Raw genomic sequence first — 22,773 nt, forward strand, 5'->3', positions numbered from 1 at the left:
ACCCTGGATGCCCTTGTTCACATGTTCCCTGTTCACATCAGGCTTCATGAACAAAAAGTTTTCTTAGCTAAGTACAAAAATTCTCATTCCTCCTTACAGGTCTTCCAGCACCCTAAAACCCAGGAGGAGGTTTGCCAACTGAGCATCAATATCATGCAGGTACTTTGTAGAAGCAGTGGAGACCTGAGACAGTGCTGACCGCTGGTCTCCCTGCTGTTTACTTGGTGTAGAGCAGATGCCGACAATCATGTGTGCCCTTTTTCATTTTGTGTGAGTGCATAATAGTTTATGGTAGGTAAGTTCAAGGTAAGAATAGTTGCAGCTTGCTTAGCAGTGCCTCCCCCAGTAATTCATTTTTATTATGCTGCCCGTTCTGTGTACACACGTTGTGCGTGTGTGTGTATTTATCTGCTGGAGCACAGATTAAATGACATGACTGATTCACATTTTGTCTAGAGCCCCAAGTTCTTTGGGACCAGTGCCTTATGGGCACATATACACAGTTGAACACATGAGTGAGTGAGAGGAAGGCAATAAAATACATATGTAAAATATATTCAAGAACTTAATAGTGGGATCAAAACACAGGTGCTGTAAGTTTTTTCATCACTGAGCGTTGTACATGGAGACGTGTGCTCCCAGTACTTGTGTTCTCACGTGTGCACGTGTAGATGTGCTCTGTATATGGATGCACAGTTCATCCCTCACAAGGTATATACACATATACACCACTTGCAGGGTACACGCTGTATTTCTGGTCATTTATGGAAAATTATCTTTGCTGTCCAAACAGATGAGCATCTGAGGGTTCCTAATCACTGAAATGCCCCATCTTTGACCTAGGTTTTTATACACTGTCTGGAGCAGCTGAGCACCAAACCGGATGCCGATGTGGACACTGCACAGTAAGTTGGGCTGAGAGCAGCCCTGCTGGAGCGTCTGCGCAGACTGAAAATAGGGCCTCCTGCTCTGTGTTTGGGCTTGTATCCTGAGACTTAGAGTAAGAGAGCGAGTGTTCATGTGAATTATGTTTCTGTATTTGGCCTGTATTCTTTCCACAGTTTCTTCATCTTCTGAACTTGTCTCAGCTTTACTAGAGGCACTTTGAGCAAACTGAATACACGATTAGCTTTCTCACTACCCAGAGGAGCAGGGTCTGTAATAAGAGAGTGAAAATGCACGACTCCTCATCGTTGGCAGCCATGCCGCTCTGTGTTGGGCGTTGTCGCAGCTGCTATTAGAGGCCCGCAGTGTGGGTGGGGTGATATCCCGGCCAGCTTAGTTACCTGAGCCCAGGGCACACCTGAGTCCTGACGTTTCTAGGTCCGAGAGAGAGTTCTGTCATCGTACTGCTCTCTGTGGTTGTTGAAACCTCGTCTTTCTGAATATTTGGCACATGGGACTTACTGTACCTGAGGTTTCTGCTTGCACACAAATAATACTGAAATCAATGCCTCTTAATTAAAGCTGTAACATAACTGATAGCTGGATATTTTCCCATATTTGTCTGTTTTTTGCCTCTCACTGTATAAGACATTTATTCCTCTGAGGCCTAATAAATATTCAGTTCTGGTTAGTCTTTGATTTTATATGTTTAGCACATTCATTTACTAGGAATTTATATTGTTAGCAGTTTCCTGATATTTTTGATTAAATAAGTCTTGTTTTGTTACCATTTCTGTTCCACACATCATTGAATTCTAGCAGTGAAGGTATTTCTAAACTTTTTCTGCTCTATTCATTCACAGATGTTTTCCTATCAGTTTTTATTGTTTTAATTATCATTATTTTTAATGTTTTTTTCAGATTGCTATAGTTTTATTGCTTTTTCTATTTTAAAATATTATTTGATATCTTTTTCATCTTCCATATGAACTCTAAAATCAGTTGGCTAAATTTAAAGAAAGAGGTCCTGCCGAGATGTCACTTGTCACCTGCCGTGTCTGTAAATTGACTGGTGGCTCTTTGGTGTCTCTTCCCCTACAGTTCTGTGTGTCTGGTCACTTGTGGGTTAGTAACTAATTTCCTAACTCAGCTCTCCTGTTAGTCATTTACTGTGAACATGGGCTTCAACAAGTTCCCTGTAGATTGTGATGGGCAAAAACATTTCAATTATGAGAGTCTATACCTAGAAATTAAATTATTGGGAAGATCCCAGAAACACATTTTATATGGCCCATGTAACAGATAGTTCACAGTTTCTACTTGGAGCTATTAGGTGTTAAATATTAAAAAGCAGAAAATTATATGATTTTTAACCCAAAGATTTTAAAGTCAAATTTACATAGGTTTTATGGAATTTTTTACTGAGGTGTAATTGACATATAACATTATATTAATGTTTTTAATTTTAGTGCTTTAACTATAACTGTTCTCTTACTTACTTCTCTATTCAGTCTCTCCGTTGATGTTTCTTCTCCTGATCTGTTTGGAAGTATCCATGAAGACTTCAGTTTGACTTCTGTAAGTAAGATCGTAAAGAGATGATAAATAGAAAGTAAAACATGTCATTTGAAAACTGCGTAATGACTGTTTCATAACTCAGCCTAAAATTTCTTTGTTACCGCATTATTGCCATAACACACTACTCTTACTCTGGTGCTTTGTTTTTGGAAAGTTTTGGTAAAGATACAGTTCTGTGTGTATTCCACACTTACTGGCTGACAGCTACAGCATGAGTGTTTCCGTGTGCTCTCTGCAGCACGTCATGCTCTAGTGCTTGAAAGGCGGGAAGGAGGCAAAGGACAAGCACCCTTTCTCTGTTTTCCTCTTTAATCAGAGAAGCTCTGCTTTTCTTTTCTTTTTTTTTGGGGGGAGGGCGGTAAGTTCCCTATTAGCATTTTATTTAAACTCAAAATTCCATGGCAAAACCAAATCACCTTTCCTATAAACTCACATGTATTTTAAACACATGCGTGTGTTTAGGAATGACTCACACACATGCTTTTTTCTGTATGTTAATTTAGCTGTTAAAATTCAGACTCCAGTTATCTTGAAAATTAGTAGTAACCCTCTCCAGTTTGTCATTAGCTTGAAGGATGGGTGTGTATGTTTCTCTCAAGAAAGGAAATATGACCTAAATTTCCTGCCATATATCATTTCTACAGTTATTATAAGTACCAACCTTGTAGCTCAGTTGGTGAAGAATTGGCCTGTGGTGCAGGAGACCCGGGTTCGATCCCTGGGTTGGGAAGATCCCCTGGAGAAGGAAATGGCAACCCACTCCTGTATCCTTGTCTGGAAAATCTCATGGACAGAGAAGCCTGTGGGCTGCAGTCCACAGGGTCGCAAAGAGTTGGCCATGACTCAGTGACTAGCACACACACACACACATCATTTCTACAGTTGTTATAAGTGTCAATTCCGAAATAAGGATTTGTTTTATTAGGAAAAGTATAATCAAAGTAATTTTTTTAAAAACTCTGTTGTAGATTTAATTACTGTGTGACTAGGCAGATAATAGTACTTGTTCACAGAGAGAATTCAGAAAGAAAATTGGTTCTACAGAAAGATTAAAACATCAGTTTGGGACCAGATGTGTTGAATGAGAGGTGTTCAGATGGGATGTCTAGTGGGCAGTTGGCCCCCAGGAGAGAAGTCCAGGTACAGATTTGTAAATCAGCAGTGTGAGGCCTGGGATGGGATGAGGATACGAGGGACAGTCCTAGTGGATAGAGAGGAGACCACGTATATAGAAATCATATTGGGGTTCAGGATCCAAGGGGAGGCCTGAAGAGAGAGCCTGGGAGCTCCAGAGAAGGAAGCATCAGAGAGGAAGAAATCCAGACGGAAAAGCAGACTGTTGGAGTGCCCGCGGGTCAGACTGAAGCCAGGGCTTGTGGGGGCGAGTGGACGGCTGTGGGGCACTGCCTGCGTTGGGTCAAGGGTGAGTGGAGGCCGTCTGGTGAGTTCAGACCGTGTTTCCCCCGTGAACACGAACAGAAGGCTAAGCACGTGCCGAGGCAGCGTCCTTCTCAGTGGAAGGGAGGGCTGCCCCTTTCCCGGTCTTTGGGACAGGCCCGGTTTGCACACGACAGTCTTCCCAGTGCAGAGGCGGCTGCCGCATGCTCAGCATCTTCCTTCTTGGACTGACAACACCCACTGGGCCCAGTTCTCCTCAGAGCCTGGACCCCGCCTCGAAACACGCCTTAGCCTCCATCTGCCTGCTCTCAGCCAGAACTCTGAGTGGGTCACACTGTCTCCTGTCCCCCTCTCCTGAGATTGTTCCAGATTTGGTGCCAAGCTCAGTCCCTGTGCGTTTCTCCACTGGATGATACTGCATTAGATTTGACCCCGGGGATTCAGGTCCTTGCAGGGTCTTGTCCTGGTTCCCAGCAGAGGGCAGCATGGGACGAAAGGGGGCTTGTTGCTGGTTCTCTTCTGGCTGCTGTTCACTGACCGAAGGGCTTCAGGCACCACGGAGGGTGGCCTGATGCCTGCATCACAGAGACGCTGTGGAGGGCCAGGATGGTGCCTGAGACCGTGGAGTCCTCAGTCTGCAGATCCTGCCGCAGATGGGCCACAGAACAGGGCAGAGGAGACAGGGCAGGCTGGAGCAGGCCACTGGAGGGCGGGGCAGCGGGAGGGTGCTTGGCAGCCGGCTCCCCAGGGAAGGCGATTAAGGATGGACTGTGGGCCTGGGAGACCAGCTGAGATCAGATTGGCTGCCGAGGAGTCACGTGACTGCACGTCAAGTGCCTTACAAGGGCCACATGATGGCAGGGGTCCGGCCTCCCCCAGCCTTGCCTGTCACCCCCAGTCTCACAGTGGCCATCTCACAAGGTTTGAACGTGGAGCATGGAGGAGGGTAGATGATAGCTCATTTTCTTTGTTTTAACCTCCACTTCTCATCCATAGAGTCATTCAGGCCGTTTCATTACTTTTAAACCACCATAATAATTCTGGGCCTTTTAATTATATTTTTTGACGACCACAAAAGACAACAAGTAGACCACACTCTGCCAGAACTTAAATAATGAAACTTTAAATAGAGACCTAGCAGTTTGCACACTGTGAAGGCCCTGAATGGGACTCTTGGGCAGTGCGGGCCCAGCCAGGGCGGCCCTGTGGTCTGTGCACCTGCCCTTCCCTCCCGACCTCAGTCACTGGTGAGTGCACCACAGCGAGCCCAGTACAGGTGGGAGTGTCTCCTAGGGAGGATCTCTGCCCTGAGTTCAGTCAGGATCTAAACCGAGGCCTCGGATTAGTCACACTTGTTCTAGAGAAACCCTCACCCTGAGGAGGTGGGACAGAGCCCTTCCTAGAACTTTCCTTACAAGCCAGTTCTTCTGAACTCTACGAAGAGGATTGATTCGTCACCCTGGGGGTCTGGTCACTTTGATGCGAAATCACCGTGAGCAGCCAGAAGCCTGGGGGTGTAGCGTGGCCCTCTCTAGGGCTGACTGGGCAGGTGCCCAGCCTCTGTCCCCTCGCTCCCCCAAGGAGGAGACTCTCCATGAGGAGGGCTGCAACGGCCTCGTGGCTGAGGGAGCCCGTCTGTAGGTGCCGTTACAGTTTTCTTCCAAGTTATGAAAAATTTAGAAGTTATTTTCCAAAAGTTTCAACGTTTTTTGGTAGTTATTTTTAATATCCATTTTTATAGCTATTTTGGGTGCAAAACATGTAAAATAAACAGCAAAGTAGAACCCCTTTCCTAAGAACAGCACCTGACTCCATCTCACTGGTTTCCTGTGCTCCATCCGCCTGCTTTCCATACAGCTGTTAGATTTCCAAAGGAATTTGAGTTAAACATGATTTGACTCTTCAGTGTATTAGGTCATGGTGATTAGTTAGTAGAATTACAGATTTGTATTATGTTTCTCTGTTACTGGAAAGAAGGAACCAAGATAAACAAAGTGCTGAATATGGATATGAAATACTAAGATTGTAACTAGCAAGTGATAAATGTTATCTGTTAAATTTTCAATCTGTTACTGTAAATGTAATTTTTAAAAATTTGTTTTGGTTTTAGGAACAGCGACTTTTGATAGTCCTAAGTAATTGCTGCTACCTAGAACGTCACACCTTCCTAAACATAGCAGACCATTTTGAAAAACACAACTTCCAGGGAATAGAAAAAATAACACAGGTAATGACTTGTGAAGGGACGGGGGTCCTGTCACCCGCTTATTTTCAGCTGTTTTCTCCATGCCGCCCCACCCTGCTCGCTCCGCCCTCTGCTCCTCTCACCCTCACCTCCCGGCCCCTTCTCACAGCTCACCTGGAGTTAATGCTCTTCTCTTTCTCTGGAGCAAAGTCCTTGCAGGACTAGAGCTGGCATATTTCTCACCCAAGCTTCCCAAAACTGAGGGTAGGAAAGGAGAGAAAGGCTTCCAGAGGCGTCTCAGATGCGTCTCCTTTCAGGTTAGAGCTGTCACTAGCCAACAGCAAACCCTGAACCTCACAATCACCTCTCCTTCCTCTCTCCTGCTCCGGGGACCACAGCGGAGCTTCTGCGTGCCTGCTGAAGCATTTGCACAGGTGCAGCTCTAGGTTGCTTTGTCTTTCCTGAAAAGCACACCACCTCCCCTCCCCAGTGCTGCATGTGGAGAACTGGACAAAAATGAATCCTGCATAAATAAATCATTGGAGTGTTGTTTTTTTTAAATGATGTTGCACTTTAGTGTTTATATTTTTCAAGTAATCAGAAAAGAAAAAGATGCAGTGATCTTGTTATTATTAAAGGTTGCTTGGTTCCTGGGCAGAGGTTTATCAGATTTCTAAGTAAAGCAAGCTGGAGCCACTTTTTTTAATGTCAGTACAGTTTTCTTAGTGCACAGAATAAGATAGTGATCTTGTTAATCTTACAATCAAAAAGTGCTCTTGATGGATTGCATACTTTTTACAAATGATGGTTCCAGTTCATGAACTTGATTGGGATTTTTTTTTAAAGATAGAAAATGTCAGAGTGGGTGGCTGTGTCTTCTTTTCCTGCCTTTTCGTAAAGATTAATCATCCTGATGAGAAATGTTGTGACTTAAGACTTCAGGGCCAAATGTCGAGTTTATTTCCAGAAATTTTTGGTTGAGAATTACAAGGTGTTCTCTTGTAGTAAAAAGTTAGTATTTGTAGAAAGTGGGCATTTTGTTTTTATGCAATAATAATAATGACACTAACATTATCATTGGAGAAGTCGTTTATCATTTTAAAAATATATGAAATGATTAGGAATTGCATATAAAAGCAGGGAGAGATTTCAGTTCAGTCCCTCAGTCATGTCCGACTCTTTGCAACCCCATGGACTGCAGCATGCCAGGCCTCCCTGTCCATCACCAACTCCTGGAGTTTACTCAGACTCATGTCCATTGAGTTGGTGGTGATGCCATCCAACCATCTCATCCTCTGTCGTCCCCTTCTCCTTCCACCTTCAATCTTTCCCAGCATCAGGGTCTTTTCAAAAGAATCAGCTCTTCGCATCAGGTAGCCAAAGTATTGGAGTTTCAGCTTCAACATCAGGCCTTCCAATGCATGTTCAGGACTGATCTCCTTTAGGATGGACTGGTTGGCTCTCCTTGCAGTTCAAGGGACTCTCAAGAGTTTTCTCCAACACCACAGTTCAAAAGCATCAGTTCTTCAGCACTCAGCTTTCCTTATAGTCCAACTCTCAGATCCATACATGACTACTGGAAAAACCATAACCTTGACTGGATGGACATTTGTTGGCAAAGTAATGTCTCTGCCTTTTAATAGCCTGTCTAGTGGTCATAACTTTCCTTCCAAGGAGTAAGCATCTTTTAATTTCATGGCTGCAGGTACCATCTGCAGTGATTTTGGAGCCCCCCAAAATAAAGTCAGCCACGGTTTCCACTGTTTCCCCATCGATTTGCCATGAAGTGATGGGACCAGATGCCATGATGTTTGTTTTCTGAATGTTGAGCTTAAAGCCAACTTTTTCACTCTCCTCTTTGACTTTCTTCAAGAGGCTCTTTAGTTCTTCGCTTTCTGCCATAAGGGTGGTGTCATCTGCATATCTGAGGTTATTGATATTTCTCCCAGCAATCTTGATTCCAGCTTGTGCTTCATCCAACCCAACGTTTCTCATGATGTACTCTGCATATAAGTTAAATAAGCAGGGTGACAATATACAGCCTTGACGTACTCCTTTTCCTATTTGGAACCAGTCTGTTGTTCCATGTCCAGTTCTAACTGTTGCTTCCTGACCTGTATACAGATTTCTCAAGAGGCAGGTCAGGTGGTCTGGTATTTCCATCTCTTTCAGAATTTTCCACAGTTGATTGTGATCCACACAGTCAGAGGCTTTGGCATAGTCAATAAAGCAGAAATCGATGCTTTTCTGGAACTCTCTTGCTTTTTTGATGATCCAGTGGATATTGGCAATTTGATCTCTGGTTCCTCTGCCTTTTCTAAAACCAGTTTGAACATCTGGAAGTTCATGGTTCATGTATTGTTGAAGCCTGGCTTGGAGAATTTTGAGCATTTTTTGTAAGTTTTAAGTGGGGATTTTCTGTAGATTGAATCTGTGTCAGTAAGAAGCAGAAGGAAATTGACATGCAGGTGGGCTCTTGTGTCCTTCCCAGTCTTTGTCCAGGCTCTTGTGTTCTGAAACCAAGGTGATTTGAGGATCTGGGCGGTGCTATTTGTGGCACTCAGAATTTGGAATTGAATATTTTGAAAGCATTCAACTGAGCATTAAAGGAATAGACAGTAAACTAGATTTATAGTCTTTGTGCTGTTTCTGTTTTTTATGAGTGGATTTATTAATTTCATGATGACAGTGAAGTAAAACATGTTTCTTGCATTAAGGTAAAAAAGCTGCCAGCTGCCCCTGTTTTTCATGGTTCCCTTCTCAGGTAACATAACTCCGGAGGCCCAGATCCGAGAGCAGTCCAGGGCATTCAGATACCTTGAGCACTGGTCATCCGTGCTCTGCTCTGCGGTCAGAGGGAAGGCCCCTCGGAGCTGCTGCTGGGCGTCCTCTCCCCCCGGACCCCGCCTCTCGCAGGTCTCCCCTGAGCCGTGCTCGGGGACTTGGCCAAAGTTTCTCCAGACACAGTTCCTTCTGCATTCTGTTTCATGAAGAGCTTCACTGGCCTTTTTAGTTCCCTTAATCTTACTCTTCATCTGTAAGAATGGAATTAATTTTTACATAAATAATCATGCTTGTTAGGAGTTCATTAAAATTTAATGATCATTTATCCCTTGGGGCTTCCCTGGTGGCTCAGGCAGTAAAGAATCTGCCTTTAGTGCAGGGGACACAGGCTGGATCCCTGGATTGGGAAGATCCTCTGGAGAAGGCAATGGCAATCCACTCCAGTGTTCTTGCCTGAAGAATCCCATTGACAGAAGAGCCTGGTGAGCCACAGTCCATGGGCTTGCAGAGTCGGACACGACTGAGCCACTAACTCACTTTTTCCCTTTTCATCCTTTAAAACTGGAATGGTTTTTTTACACAGTTTTGTTTGATGAAAATAGCTCTCTGAAGTAATTAAGGAAATTAATTTCTTTCTGTTTTTCATCCAGAAAGATGCTCAGAGAGAGGGAAGTTAACAAAGCAGGCCTCTCAGGCTGAGTCCAGAGTGCCAGCTCTTCTGGCATCATGCCTGTGCTAAAATAAAGGACAAAATTGTTTCTATGAGAAGACACCAGAGGAATAGGATCAGACGCTGGTTGCTTAAATGTATATCATTTTGAACTTCATAAAACAGCATTAAATAATAAACACGAAACTGTCAGCATTTCCAAACCATCTTTCGCTGCGAGACACTCCTTTGGCATGAGCCCCGTTGGAGGCCTCCGCTGGGCTGTGCTGTGGAGACCCGTGTGCCCGTGCGTGTCCACATGCGGTGCCAGCGCCTCCCAGTCTCAAGTGTTGGAGATGTTTTTTATCGTGCATTTTTTTTCCCCTTATTGTAAAAGTAAGACCTCTGGACTTCCCTGGTGGTCCAGTGGTTAAGAACCCACCTGCCAGTGCAGGGACACAGGTTCAATCCCTGGTCTGGAACATTCCACGTGCCTCAGGGCAGCTAAGCCCGTGTACCACGACTGCTGAAGCTGGAACGCTCTGGAGCCCATGTTGTGCAGTATGAGGAGCCGCGGCGAGAAGCCCGCTCAGCGTAACTGGAGACGGCCCGCCCAACAGGGAACGTCAGCACGGCCAAAAATAAATGATTTTTTTTTTTAATTAAGACCTAATCATTTTTTAAAAGGAGAAATACAAATCTAAAAAAGTTTTTTTTTAATCACCTGTAATCCACGAAAGATAAACACTCTTATTTTAGAATATATAGTAATTAGTATCTTACATAGACCTGTGTCTATATGTCATTAAAATATGAAACAATATTCTGAATTCAGTTTATAATGAATATATCTTTTTGTATTGGCTCTTCTGTTTGAGCACTTTCCCATTTTTATAAATGTGACTTTTATGGCTTTATAGTATTTGTTACTGTTGGATGTGCCATTGTAAAATTCTTGTTTTCACTTTTTCCTGCTGGGAACCTTCAGGTGACTTTGTGGCTGTCACTGAGAGGGGATGCTGGCCACATCACCCTCCTCCCTTCCTCACAGTAAATTCCTGGAAGTGAACTGCTGCTGCAGAGGCTCCCTCCTGGCAGACTCTGCCTGCCAGGTTGCTGTTCAGAAGCAGCGCCCTTACATTTGGCTGTCACTGCTGATTAGTTCGCATTTGATAGGAAACATCCCCTTGTGGTGTTTTCTTTTGCATGTCTTTCCTTGCTTGGCAGGTTAACACTTTCTCAGATGCTCATTGGCGAGAACATTCTCTTTAAAGGGTCTCAGAGGCTGCAGGCCAGTCTCTGAGCCCTTTGAGAAGGGAAAACCAGAGCTGTATGGTTAATAAACTTTGGCTTATAATTTTACTGCAGTAGCTGTAATTACATAAATCCAAAGAATGATCCTTACATATATAAAAAGCTGTTATACTCTGTGCCAGTCTTTTTAAAAGAATGATCTAATTTACAGTTTGGATAGTTGCATATTTTTGATCTACCCAAGAATGTTATAATAGCCATTAAAGTCTGGCGTTAAATTACTATTTTTTTTAAAGTCGAATGCCTAGAGAGAGATGGATGGGATGGGGCCCCCAGCCCCAACCTCTCCTATCTCCTGAGACACTCACAGGCCAGGGAGGGAAGACTCTCTTTTTTATACATGTATATTTATTTTTATTTATGTGTTGCTTATTTGGCCGAGCCATGTCTTAGTTGTGGCCTGTGGAATCTTTTAGTTGTGTGGCATTCAGTTCTTGAGTGAGGTTTTCTGTGACACCTGTAAATCTCTTTCCAATATTTCAGCATGGAGGTGGAGAAAGGACAGGTTTTTTTTTTTTTTAAGTTCAGGGAAGCTCGTTTACAGCAAGCAGTTTTAAAGATTGAGTCACTTGAACCATAGGCAATGTGTTTTGCATATTTGATTATTTTTAGCTTAATTGTATATAATTTTTTTTGCTGTTTTTATTTATTCTAGTTAAAATTTTGTTGTTTTTTTAATACAACTACAAAATAGTGGCTCTGTTCCTCGTCTTAGAGCCTTGTACAGTCCTTCCTTGAGCCTGTCTTACCCAGCAGTTTGTCTCACACACACACACACACACACACACACACACACACACACACACACACACACACACACACACACACACACACACACACACACACACACACACACACACACACACACACACACACCATAGTTTGATGAGTTTATTTCTATAGCACTGGCTCAGTTAAAAGTGCTCTTTCTGTCATCTTTGAAATGAAAATAACAGGGCTTTTTTTCTGTAATTTTTTTTCCTCAGAAGTTCTAATTTTTACAAAGTATTCTTACCAAAAAAGTTTTTTCAATAGTAAATTAGAAAATTTAAGTTGGAGACATTAAAATAAAACAATGATTTTATGTTTCTGTAACTGTTTTGAGTGAGCTTCAGAGCCCTGTGTAGACAGTGGGGAAGCAGGGCACCTGCCGTGCTAGAGTGCTCTTTATTAGCAGCGGCGAAGTAAAAGTCACGCCTTTTTGTGGGAAAGCCGGTAAGTAATGTTCAAACCTGCTCAGCGTTTACTTACACTGTTCTGCCGTTTCTTCACCCGCAAGTAGACGCCCGTGCGTGCTCCCACTTGAGCGAGCATGGTCTCACTGGTGTGCTCCTGCTGTGCTCACAGGTGAGCATGGCCTCACTCAAAGATCTGGACCAGAGGCTGTTTGAAAGCTACATTGAGCTGAAGGCAGACCCCATCGTGGGCTCCTTGGAACCTGGCATTTACGCTGGCTACTTCGACTGGAGGGACTGCCTGCCCCCGACAGGTGGGTGGTTTCAGATTACTGGTCTCCAGGTCCATGCATCCTGAGACATGAATATGGATTTGCTTTTCTTGAGACATGCTTAAGATGCTTTTCTTTTTGTTCCCATTCTTTTCATATTTAACTAAGAGATTGGCTTGATTTTTAAATCTTTATTAGCTTAAACGCACTTTTTGATAGTTTGGAGATTAGGAGACTTTAAATTATTAGTGCTTAAAATGGCTTACAGATAACCGTAAATTCCAGAGGATAATTAATTACACCTCAGAGTGTGTGATCATCTCAGTAATGCACACTTGCTTCCTGGGGTGCTTCTTACCTGCATAGAAGCAGTAGACTGAGTGCAGTTTTATGCAATGACCTTACGACCTTCATCAAAAAATTTACTTAAGACATTTGGTCGCTTCTATGGAAGACCCAGTTATGGTTGCCAGAGAGGTGAAACATCCAAGGAGAAGGTATGGGAGTAAGATCATCATCATTTAGCAGAGAAAACTCAACTGTGGAAAGATGGCAGACAATTCCAATATTATCGTGTGACGTCAAATAAATGTCACTTAGATCACTTGGTATTGTATGTTTTAGAAATAACCTGCTCATTGAAAGAAATACATTTTTGATTGATCAGATACTTCTTTCTTTGTATGAAGTACCATGGAATACATAAAGCCAGGCCACCTACTAACATGTTGGTGTTGCCTGGTGTGAACATGGTTCTGTTCTTATTAGATACCAGGTCTTTGGGGCGCGTGTGCCTGCACCCGTGACCTGCTGGAAAGTTGTGTTACCTTTATTCGTTCAACGATTTGTTGTGATATCCTGTCATTTTTTGTTGTGTGATGCTTTTATTAGATGGTGATAGCATCATTTACTCTTTAAATATGTTTTTTTTTATTGTTACTGTTCATATTGTTGTTCAGTCACTAAGTCATGTCAGACTCTTTGCAACTCGATGGACTGTAGCACGCCAGGTTTCCTGTACCTCACTATCTTCTAGAGTTTGCTCAGACTCATGTCCATTGAGTTGGTGATGCCATCCAACCATCTCATCCTCTGTCGCCGTCTTCTCTTCTTGCCCTCAATCTTTCCTAGCATCAGGGTCTTTTCCAGTGAGTCGGCTCTTTGCATCAGGTGGCCAGAGTATGGAAGCTTCAGCTTCAATGTCAGTCCTTCCAATGAATATTCAGGGTTGATTTCCTTTAGGACTGACCGGTTTGATCTCCTTGCCATCCAAGGGACTCTCAAGAGTCTTCTCCAGCACCACAATTTGAAAGCATCAAGTTGTTCATATTAGGGGTAATGATACAGTGATGCCAGAAGGATAAGCTGAGAGTCAGAATCATTAAGTTATTATGATTAATCATTATGTTATTGTAGGTATTTAATTCCTGAAGTCTCCATCCATCATTATAGACGTTTGAGCCTCCTGCCTAAAGCTGATCATAGTTGATCTTTCTCCCGTAAGGCCATTCATTGCCTTCCTAAATGCTCCTTCCTATATTACGTTCCTAAAGCTCCCAAATGTTGAAATTCCCAAAGTCACCTAGCCTAAGAGTTTTGAAAAAGACTGCAGATCAAAAGTTCCAGTGGCTGTTCAGATGACCTTGAGACCAGTGATCCACCCTGGGAATTAGGTTCGTTCAGGTATACATTCTTTTCTGTGTCCAGACTGGATGACAGCTCACATCCCAAATACATCCTTTTACAGTATGTCAGATCCTGTCAGAAACTTGCTTAAAATTTTTGTAGTGTCTTACAGTAAAATCTGCAACGTGGTCAGTACTGACCCTACACTCTACCCCATGGCCTCACCAGCTGCCCACAGCGCACAGGGAAGACTTCCCACATCCTCCCTGCAGGGTCCTCCCTTTGCCATATGGTCATGAGTCCTTTGTCCTCAGGCATCTGCTCAAGTGTCAAGACTCCAGCCGTCTACTCTGCATATGTGATATGGCCACTGGAGGGTAGGCGTGGTGTTTTAGATGGAACCTATGGGAATTACATGTGTTTTATGTGCAAGATAATTATCTACGAGGGAGTATCCTGTCCATTAGTTCCCAGCACTGCCCTTTACGTTGGTGGAGTGTCTTATAGCCCAGTCCATGAGCTCAGGGGTAGTGATCAGTTATCCAGGGCCGTTGATGACATGCACCTTCTGTGTAAGCTGAGTTCCTGACTTCGCATGAGCAAACCTAACTCCCTGGGTGGATCACTGGTCTCAAGGCGGTCTGTCAACAGCCTCTGGAGCTTTCGATCTGCAGTCTTTTTCAAAACTCTTGGGCTAGGTGACTTTGGGAATTTCAACATTTGGGAGCTTTAGGAAGGTAATATAATGGCATATGCCACAGTTCATGTTACATCCCAGTAGCGATTGCGGCAGGGAAATGGGTGAAATTAGATTAGGAGAGATATCAAGATCCTTACCAGTTCAGGTGACATGTGCCACCATGAAGGTTTATTGGGAGTTTGCACATTCACAAACAAATGATTTGGGCCCAGCTGTACCGAACGCTTGTACCAACAGGTAACCAATCCCTGGTTCACAAATGAAGGACTTGTTGCGCAGCAGGCCCTGCACACCTGTGCACATGCACACTCATACGCACTCCAAGTGCTTTAACTCCTTGCGGTTTCAGTCATTTGTGTGCCTGTAATGCATGTGCCTCATGTATACTTAGCTCTTAATACTCAGTTCAGTTCAGTCGCTCAGTCGTGTCCGACTCTTTGCGACCCCATGAACCACAGCACGCCAGGCCTCCCTGTCCTTCACCAACTCCTGGAGTTTACTCAGACTCATGTCCATCAAGTCGGTGATGTCATCCAACCATCTCATCCTCTGTCGTCCCCTTCTCCTGCCCTCAATCTTTCCCAGCATCAGGGTCTTTTCAAATGAGTCAGCTCTCCGCATCAGGTGGCCAAAGTACCGGAGTTTCAGCTTCAACATCAGTCCTTCCAGTGAACACCCAGGACTGATGATCTCTAGGATGGACTGGTTGGATCTCCTTGCAGTCCAAGGGACTCTCAAGAGTCTTCTCCAACACCACAGTTCAAAAGCATCAATTCTTCAGCACTCGGCTTTCTTTATAGTCCAACTCTCAGATCCATACATGACCACTGGAAAAACCATAGCCTTGACTAGATGGACCTTTGTTGGCAAAGTAATGTCTCTGCTTTTTAATATGCTGTCTAGGTTGGTCATAACTTTCCTTCCAAAGAGTAAGCGTCTTTTAATTTCATGGCTGCAGACACCATCTGCAGTGATTTTGGAGCCCAGAAATACAAAGTCAGCCACGGTTTCCACTGTTTCCCCATCGATTTGCCATGAAGTGATGGGACTGGATCCCATGATGTTTGTTTTCTGAATGTTGAGCTTTAAGCCAACTTATTACAATTTCCTAAATTTCAGCTGTCTTAAGACAAATCCTCATTCCCTCCGGAGGGTGGGGGAGAGGTGGCCAGGACATCAGGCTCAGAACCCCTTGAGCTCCTGTCACTCTGACTACTCACAGCCCGACAGGTTCCACTTTACAGTCTGGCATGAAATAGCTGTCTGGGCGGCGCCTCAGAGATTCCGCCTGAGGCCCCTGTGTCCTCTCGTGTCTTTCTCACGTCTCTAGCCATCCTGGGGTCCATGGACGTGCTGGCCTTGGTGCTCTGTGGGGTGCTCCCAGGCTGGTCCCACCCCTGGGAGAGATGCCCCTTCACTCATGGGCACGGCTCCTGCTCATCCTGCTCCTGGTTCCTCCCACGCCGCCTCCAGGCAGCCAGGGCCTCTCCTGGTTCCCAGGCCCCACCTGTCCACCAAGCTCCAGTCGTGCAGTGGGAATTCATAGTTCTCAAGTCTCAGCAAACATGTGTCATGCTTTAGTTTATCTTTCGAGTATTTGCTCTGTGCTTCGGCAGTGATTTTTCTCTGTTGTTTTTTGATAGGAAAGTAAATCGTGTGATATTCTAGTTTCCATTAATCTTGTTCACTTTTTAACAAATAGTACACAGTGAATGTTGGCATTTGTTTAATTGAGGTGAACATTTTAGCGCTTGTGCCCTGTGGAAGCTATGTGCAATCCCTCAGTCATAAGTAATTGCATTTGATTTAAACATGAGTGTCAGGGATACCTGATGTGAGCACGTTTCTGCATGGCATCTCTGTGCACAACATAACCTGCTATTCAGGGACAGTTGAGGTGCATCTTGCTCAGTCCTTGTGAGGACTCAGGAGGGCAAGGGGGCGGGGTGGGCATCGCCAGGCTCTTTGGGTCTTCCCTGCTGCCAGGTGTGGCCTGACTCAGTGTCCAGGTCTGGGGTCCTTCTCTGCCCCTCGCGTCTTCCCAGCCCACAGTGTGAGTGATGATGGATGCAGAGTGACGTCATGGTTACCCAGGGAGCTTTTTGTGCAAATTGAGGTGCTGCTGGCTGTGTGGCATGGAGGCCCGTGGTGCTTTCTTTCAGGTTAGCATCCTCTCCTCGGCATGTGCACACACCACTGCCCCGCCCGCCATTCACGCGCCATTCCTCTGGTGCCAAAACCTCTTAGAAATTGTCGATGTCGGTTTCACTTTTCTAAGCTGTATCTAGTTCTGTTCTCAGTGTGGTTTTGACTGGATCCCCAGCTGAACCTCAGTCTCTTATAGTCATAGAGCAACTTTTCGTTTCTTTAAAGTTGACTGAAGTTTTGAGACCTAGCTGAGCAGCCACAGTAGTTTGACTTTAGTCCTCCAAAAGAATTTCAGTTACCTTAGTATTATCTTTAGAATTTTCATCTCCAATTTCATTTTTCATTTCAGAGCTGAATTTTGCAAATCATATAGCTACCTGTGTATTGCTGTAGTTAGAAATAAATTTTAAAAAAATATAGTTTCTGACACTGTACTAATTTTTAAAAAAAATCCGGTTGATCACCTCTTTAATTTTATGTATATATATATCAGGAAAGATTATTCTGGTTAGTTCTGAGTCACTTAACTGATTGTGTCATTTTTCTGTTATCCTCAGTTATTAAGGGCTCTGAGTATTTGCATTTGATAAGTTTTAGCTCAGTTAAAAATAATCTCATTTACAAGTACACTTGAAAGTTTAAATCTTAAAAACGTACTAAACAAAAAAAGTAATCTTTCTTTAAATTTTCACTTAAATATTTGTTTTCTATCTAGAACATATATGTTTACATATACTCGTAAAGGTAAAAGATTAATTTAAAATCAACCATTTTTTAATAAGTACTTGACTGATTTTTGCCTCAAAATGCTTTCCTGTTAACTGTAGTCATTGGAAGTACCGGGGGAGGGAAGACATCTGTGTGGTGGATGCTGTGAGGAGGGAAGACATCTGTGTGGTGGACGCTGTGAGCTTGGGGGCCAGGTGCATGGGGAGGGCAGCCGGCTCGCGTGGGATGCACTGTGCTTCCCTCGGTCGCTGTGGATCCGGCGCGAAGGCTGAGACCAGTCTGCAGTCACGCTCTTCATCCTGGCTGATCGCCTATTCCTGCCTGTAAATGCATTTCCACTGCCATGTGAAGAGTATCTTGATTGCCTGTTGTATGTCTCTTTTTTTCCTCAACACTTTTCTTATACTCTTTTGTGATTTAACCAGACCCTTGTATTCCAGTGAGCTAATTGCACTTACCTCAAGTGAAGAACACTGGGCTGGTGGGCAGGCTGCCTGCCATTTGTCTCATCAAATCAGTACCACCATGGAAACACCCATCTCACTCCTTGTCAAACTGTGCACACCCCTAGGGAGAATGCTTTCCTGGAGCATGTGGGGAGGTTTACCAAGTGTGAGGACAGCTCCTTGGATCCTCCTAAGAGAGGAGTGGTCGTGTCCCACGTCGGAGGGACTCTCATCCATTGCTGCCTCAGCCTGCACGAAGGAAAGGCAGGAAACACCATTAGAATCTCTGGGCCCCGGGAACTGGTGAAGGACAGTCCTCTCTCCCGATCTGACACCAATCGCAGGAAAAGACACAGGCGCCAGCAGGCGGGGAAGTGGGGGCTGCGGGAAAGCGGGGGCTGCGGGGTCCGAGCAAGCCCAGCTCTCACCAGCTCCTCCTGCAAGTAGCTGCTCTGCCCTCTCGCCGCCTCCCACAGGCCGGGCGGGGAGTGGAGAAGGGCACAGAGCCCGTGCGCTGCCATCCCCCCAGAGGTGGACGAAGGCTCTCCTCCCTCCCGCAGGGAAGCCCCACTCGAAACCCAGCAGTGCCGGGAGACACCATTCTCCTTAAACCCAGTCTACCGCCAGGGCTGGCTCCAGGTGTGCAGGCAAAAGATAAGAGCTGAGTTGAGCAAATAAAAAGTTTGTTTTGTCCCATTAATAAAGAAGAGGAGTTATTTCAGCATCCAAATATTAGTTCTGTGTTTTATAAAATACCCGAGCCGGCCATTCAAGGGTCAGTTCACAGCATGTGTGGAACTAGACAGGGGCCCAGCAGTGGCTTCCCCCGCCACTCCCACCACCTCTCCCTCCCCTCCGGCCCCGCCCCACCGTCTCCAGCCCTCCCTCCTCCGTCTCCATCTCCGTGCCGTGGCCCTCCTGGGTGCCAGTGTGGAGAAAGCCGTCCCCAGTACATTTCCTCCACCAGGTGGTTGATTAGTGAGAAACACCTTGGCATAAATTACTCGGGCCGGAGATGACAGGGAAAACACACCAAGTAAAATACTAATTTGAAGTTTGGTTTTTACCCTAGTAGGTATTTTCAACAGAATATCAGATTGAATTATCCTTTAATTCAGTTAATGTTGAAGAAGAGAATTTTGGGTGATTAAATAAGAAAACAGTTACCAAAAACACCATGTGAACTATTCATTTAGAAGTAATTAGATTTTTACAAAATAGGTGTAACCCAAAGGTCTCTGAGTGTCATTTCACCTTTCCAGATTTATTCTGAAGACCGAGCCTTGCAGAATTCTGAGGGCGCCTTTATGAGCATCACATTCCTGGTGCTATTTGTTAGACCCTGTGCACATCTGTTCTTGTCTCTTAACGTGGAACCCAAGTGGTAATGCCTGGTGACCTGCCGTTCTCTTGATCATCCTCCACAGGTTTCCTGTGCCCTACTCACAGACCAGTCTGCCACCTTACTGATTCTGCTTTTAACTGAAAGAGATCCCAGTCAAGTGAATTCCACCTTTGAAGAGACATCCAACTCAGTGGTCTTTCCTGGTGCTGAACTCAGAGTAGTTTTATCAATTTCTTGACCTGTTTTTCCTAATTTCATTTCAAAAATACTGTCAGGAAGATTTTAATAAATTTGTATTTCATCTATTTATAGGAGAAAGGCAGTTTTACATTTTTCAAAGGAGGATGACCCTAGTCAGTCCTCTTTTTTTAAATTGCACTTTCATTATTTAACTTTACTTTTTTCCCAGCCATTTTTCCTTTTTCATAAGCAGTTTACTGCATCACTGTCAGTGCTGTAAAACTGTACAGTGCTTTGGACATTTGGTTGCAGAGTGTCTGCCAAGCATTTTCAGTAAAGCTAAGTGTTGGCTCTGATGGTATTCAATGTGAAATGTATTAACCTTAAGATGACCTATGGCCTACATACTTTCATCATTGCATGTATTATCTGTTGAAGTATTTATTTTATTGTGTCTTAAACTGATAGCTATTTGGCACCAGGGTGAATTAATGTGCTGTTGTGCAAAAGGTCATTGTTTGAACTTATTTTGGACATTCCTAGAGGTTGATCACAGCAGAACAGGGAAGTGCGGAGCTGACTTCGTGGCGGCTTCAGCAGCCCTGAGCTCACGGCCAGTCCCCTGCCCTCTCTGGATGAAGGGTCATTTCATCCACACACGGATCAGATAAGGATGATGTCTTTGAAAACACAGTCCCAATGCTATTACCAGATCTGGAAAAAAATGTAACAATCCATTAATTTTATCAAATATCCAATTGCAATAGGAAAGAACCTTTTGTATTCTGTTACAGATTAATCACTAAAGGGATGGTGCCTGTAAGCTTAGATTGTACGTGGCTCATCTCTGGGAATTTTGCCTCTTGGGTCATGAGCATCGAGCTAGTAAAATGCTTTGGTTTAGCTCACAGAAAGCCTCCTGACCAGGCCCCCTGTGAGTGGCTGCAGGGAGGAATTCACTCATGCCCTCTGGAGGCTGACGGAAACAGGGACGTGTTTGGCTTTGCCCTCTCCCTTTTCAGTGTAGAAGGAGCCTGAGTCCTGACTCAGGCAAGAAGGCCCTTTGGGGCACGAGCCCACCCTCCTCTCGTTTGCCAGCTTTCCGAATTCAGCTGTGTTCCTTGTCCTGACAGCTCACCTCTCAGTTACTGGCCTGTTTTGCAGCAAGCAGTCTGAGCTTAGACTCCAGAACACAGTCAGTGTCCAGAATTTTCATAAATGTTGTTTAGACAGTTCGGTCAGATCAGGGCTCCTGTCAGGGTCTATGTGTTGCTTTTTACTCGCGTGTCTCTGAAGTAATTTTTCCCTTCTCTAGGGCCTTTTCAATCCTAAAGGAAATCAGTCCTGAATAGTCATTGGAAGGACTGATGCTGAAGCTGAAACTCTTAATACTTTGGCTACCTGATTCAAAGAACTGACTCGCTGGGAAATACCCTGATGCTGGGAAAGATTGAAGGCAGGAAAAAAAGGGGGTGACACAGAGGTTGAGATGATCAGATGGCATCACCAACTTGATGGACGTGAGTTTGAGCAAGCTCCGTGAGTTAGTGATGGACAGGGAAGCCTGGCGTGCTGCAGTCTATGGGGTCGCAAAGAGTCGGACACGACTGAGTGATTGAACTGACTGATGGCCCTCTCTTCAGCTTATTTGTTGAATAAATCAGACGGTTCTATAGATACTCTCATTTTCTGGAGTTTTCATATTGTTTCCTCCTTGTGTCATCTGCCATGTTTCTCTGCCCCTTGTGTTTCCGAACTTATGATTAATGAAGCTTTATCAGTTTCAGGCTTGATTTTAATTTGGATTTTGTCACCAGGACGTCCGTAATGTTTGATTGTTCCCCTCTTTGTGATGTTGAGATTGAAAACTGGATTCAAGTGTTATCAGCTCTCTCCACCCTTTAAAACTGTCAAGCTTTTCATCAGTAGTTTTAGCACCATTGGTAATTGTTGCCATGATCTTTTATCTCCTAGTTGTTGTTCAGTCGCTAAGTTGTGGAGATGTTTTCTAATTATCATGGCTTGAGCATATTTTTCTAACTCAGCTTGAGCATATTTAATTGAGTGTCAATTCATTATCATAGTAATCAAACTGTTCCCTCTCTGGCTGGGAGTCTTTCCACAGGGGCTCCAGGCCTGCCTGCTCTCTGTGTCCAGGTGCCACACCCACTGAGTCCCTTCTCTCCTCAGATGTGCAGCCGGCCATCAGTCGGGTATGAAATGATACGAAATACGGAAAAACTTCCCTCTGTCAAATTTGTCTTATTCTTTCCATGTATGTGTCTGTCCTCCCTAGATCCCCCCCTTGCCTTTTGTAATCCCTTTTGCTCTCGTTAAACCGCACCCAGAAGTCCTGCACGATTGGACAAGCACTGCGTTCCCTTTGGTTTCTTACGTCTCAGCAGCACCATCGCTTCTGTTCAGTCACATCAGCTGGCCCATTCCTTAACCACATGGTCCTGCCAGGCTGTGTCCCCTCTGGTGTTCGGGAAACTGTGTGGACATCTCGTAATTGTGAGTCTGCAGAACTTCCGTTTCTAGGTCCTGTGAACAGTATCCGAGGTTTTTTCACTCACTTCACCTGATTTTGTCTAATTATGACCAAGAGTCTTTTTCTAAAACTTGTGTGCGCCGTGGGAGATAGCGGGGGAACCTCGTGCACATCCTGCCGTTGGTGCGCTCCGTTCTGCTTCCCAGCTACTTGCTATCTCCGGTGACCTTGGCTGCTGTGAGCTTAGTGCTCATTCCGAACTCACAGGTGTTTGTCTGCAGACGGTTCTGGGTGAGGAGTTTGAAAGGGCGCCAAAGGGTCTGCCCCGGCTCTGGTCTCCAGCTCAGCGCACGACCTGGAGGCTGGTGGAGGCCGTGGCCCAGCATGCTAAGCTGACAGCGGCACTGGCCCCTCCATTTGTCCACAAGCCCAGCCCACGAGCAGGCAGGCACCCCACGCGTCCACGGAGCGGACACCGCGGCTTGGCCCAGGAGGCGCTGGCCCGTCATTGAGCAAGTCTGGCCTGGCTGTTGGAGCCACGCTGTCTGCACTCGGATTCCTCCTCAGAACCAGAGGCATGCCCCTGTCCTCCTGGCGCTGCACAGCACTGGTCCCCGTGCCCAGCGTCGGGTGCGGGTTCCCTCAGAGTGCTGGAGTGCCCCTGGATTTGGGGGCATGGGGTGCCTGAGGGGCATGGTAACAAGACGGCTCCAAATTGTTGCTTTCACCTGAAAACGGTGGCAAACGCTCACTTTCCCAGTTGTTTAAAACATGCACCACAATGGGAAGGGTGAAGTTCAGATGATTCCAGTTGTTGTATTTTGACTTCTTAACAAATTAGGTCACCATCAAAAGTGTTTTAATAAAT

The 22,773-nt window shown here is 44.9% G+C and overlaps 1 protein-coding gene across 3 annotated transcripts in view; it reads left to right on the top strand.

The window, feature by feature from the left end:
- Positions 1–22,773, top strand: part of EXOC2 (exocyst complex component 2) — a 118,176-nt gene that overhangs the window by 73,280 nt on the left and 22,123 nt on the right. For 2 of the 3 annotated variants that reach the window (XM_043908683.1, XM_043908682.1), the window contains 5 exons: positions 100–159; positions 844–905; positions 2,397–2,463; positions 5,972–6,088; positions 12,141–12,282. In XM_043908683.1, the coding sequence (XP_043764618.1) occupies positions 100–159; positions 844–905; positions 2,397–2,463; positions 5,972–6,088; positions 12,141–12,282 (448 nt within the window). The remainder of the gene's footprint in view (positions 1–99; positions 160–843; positions 906–2,396; positions 2,464–5,971; positions 6,089–12,140; positions 12,283–22,773) is intronic. The other variant, XM_043908684.1, reaches the window with a different exon arrangement.

The sequence above is a fragment of the Cervus elaphus genome, chromosome 7, assembly GCF_910594005.1.
Source record: "Cervus elaphus chromosome 7, mCerEla1.1, whole genome shotgun sequence".
Lineage (NCBI taxonomy): Eukaryota > Metazoa > Chordata > Mammalia > Artiodactyla > Cervidae > Cervus > Cervus elaphus.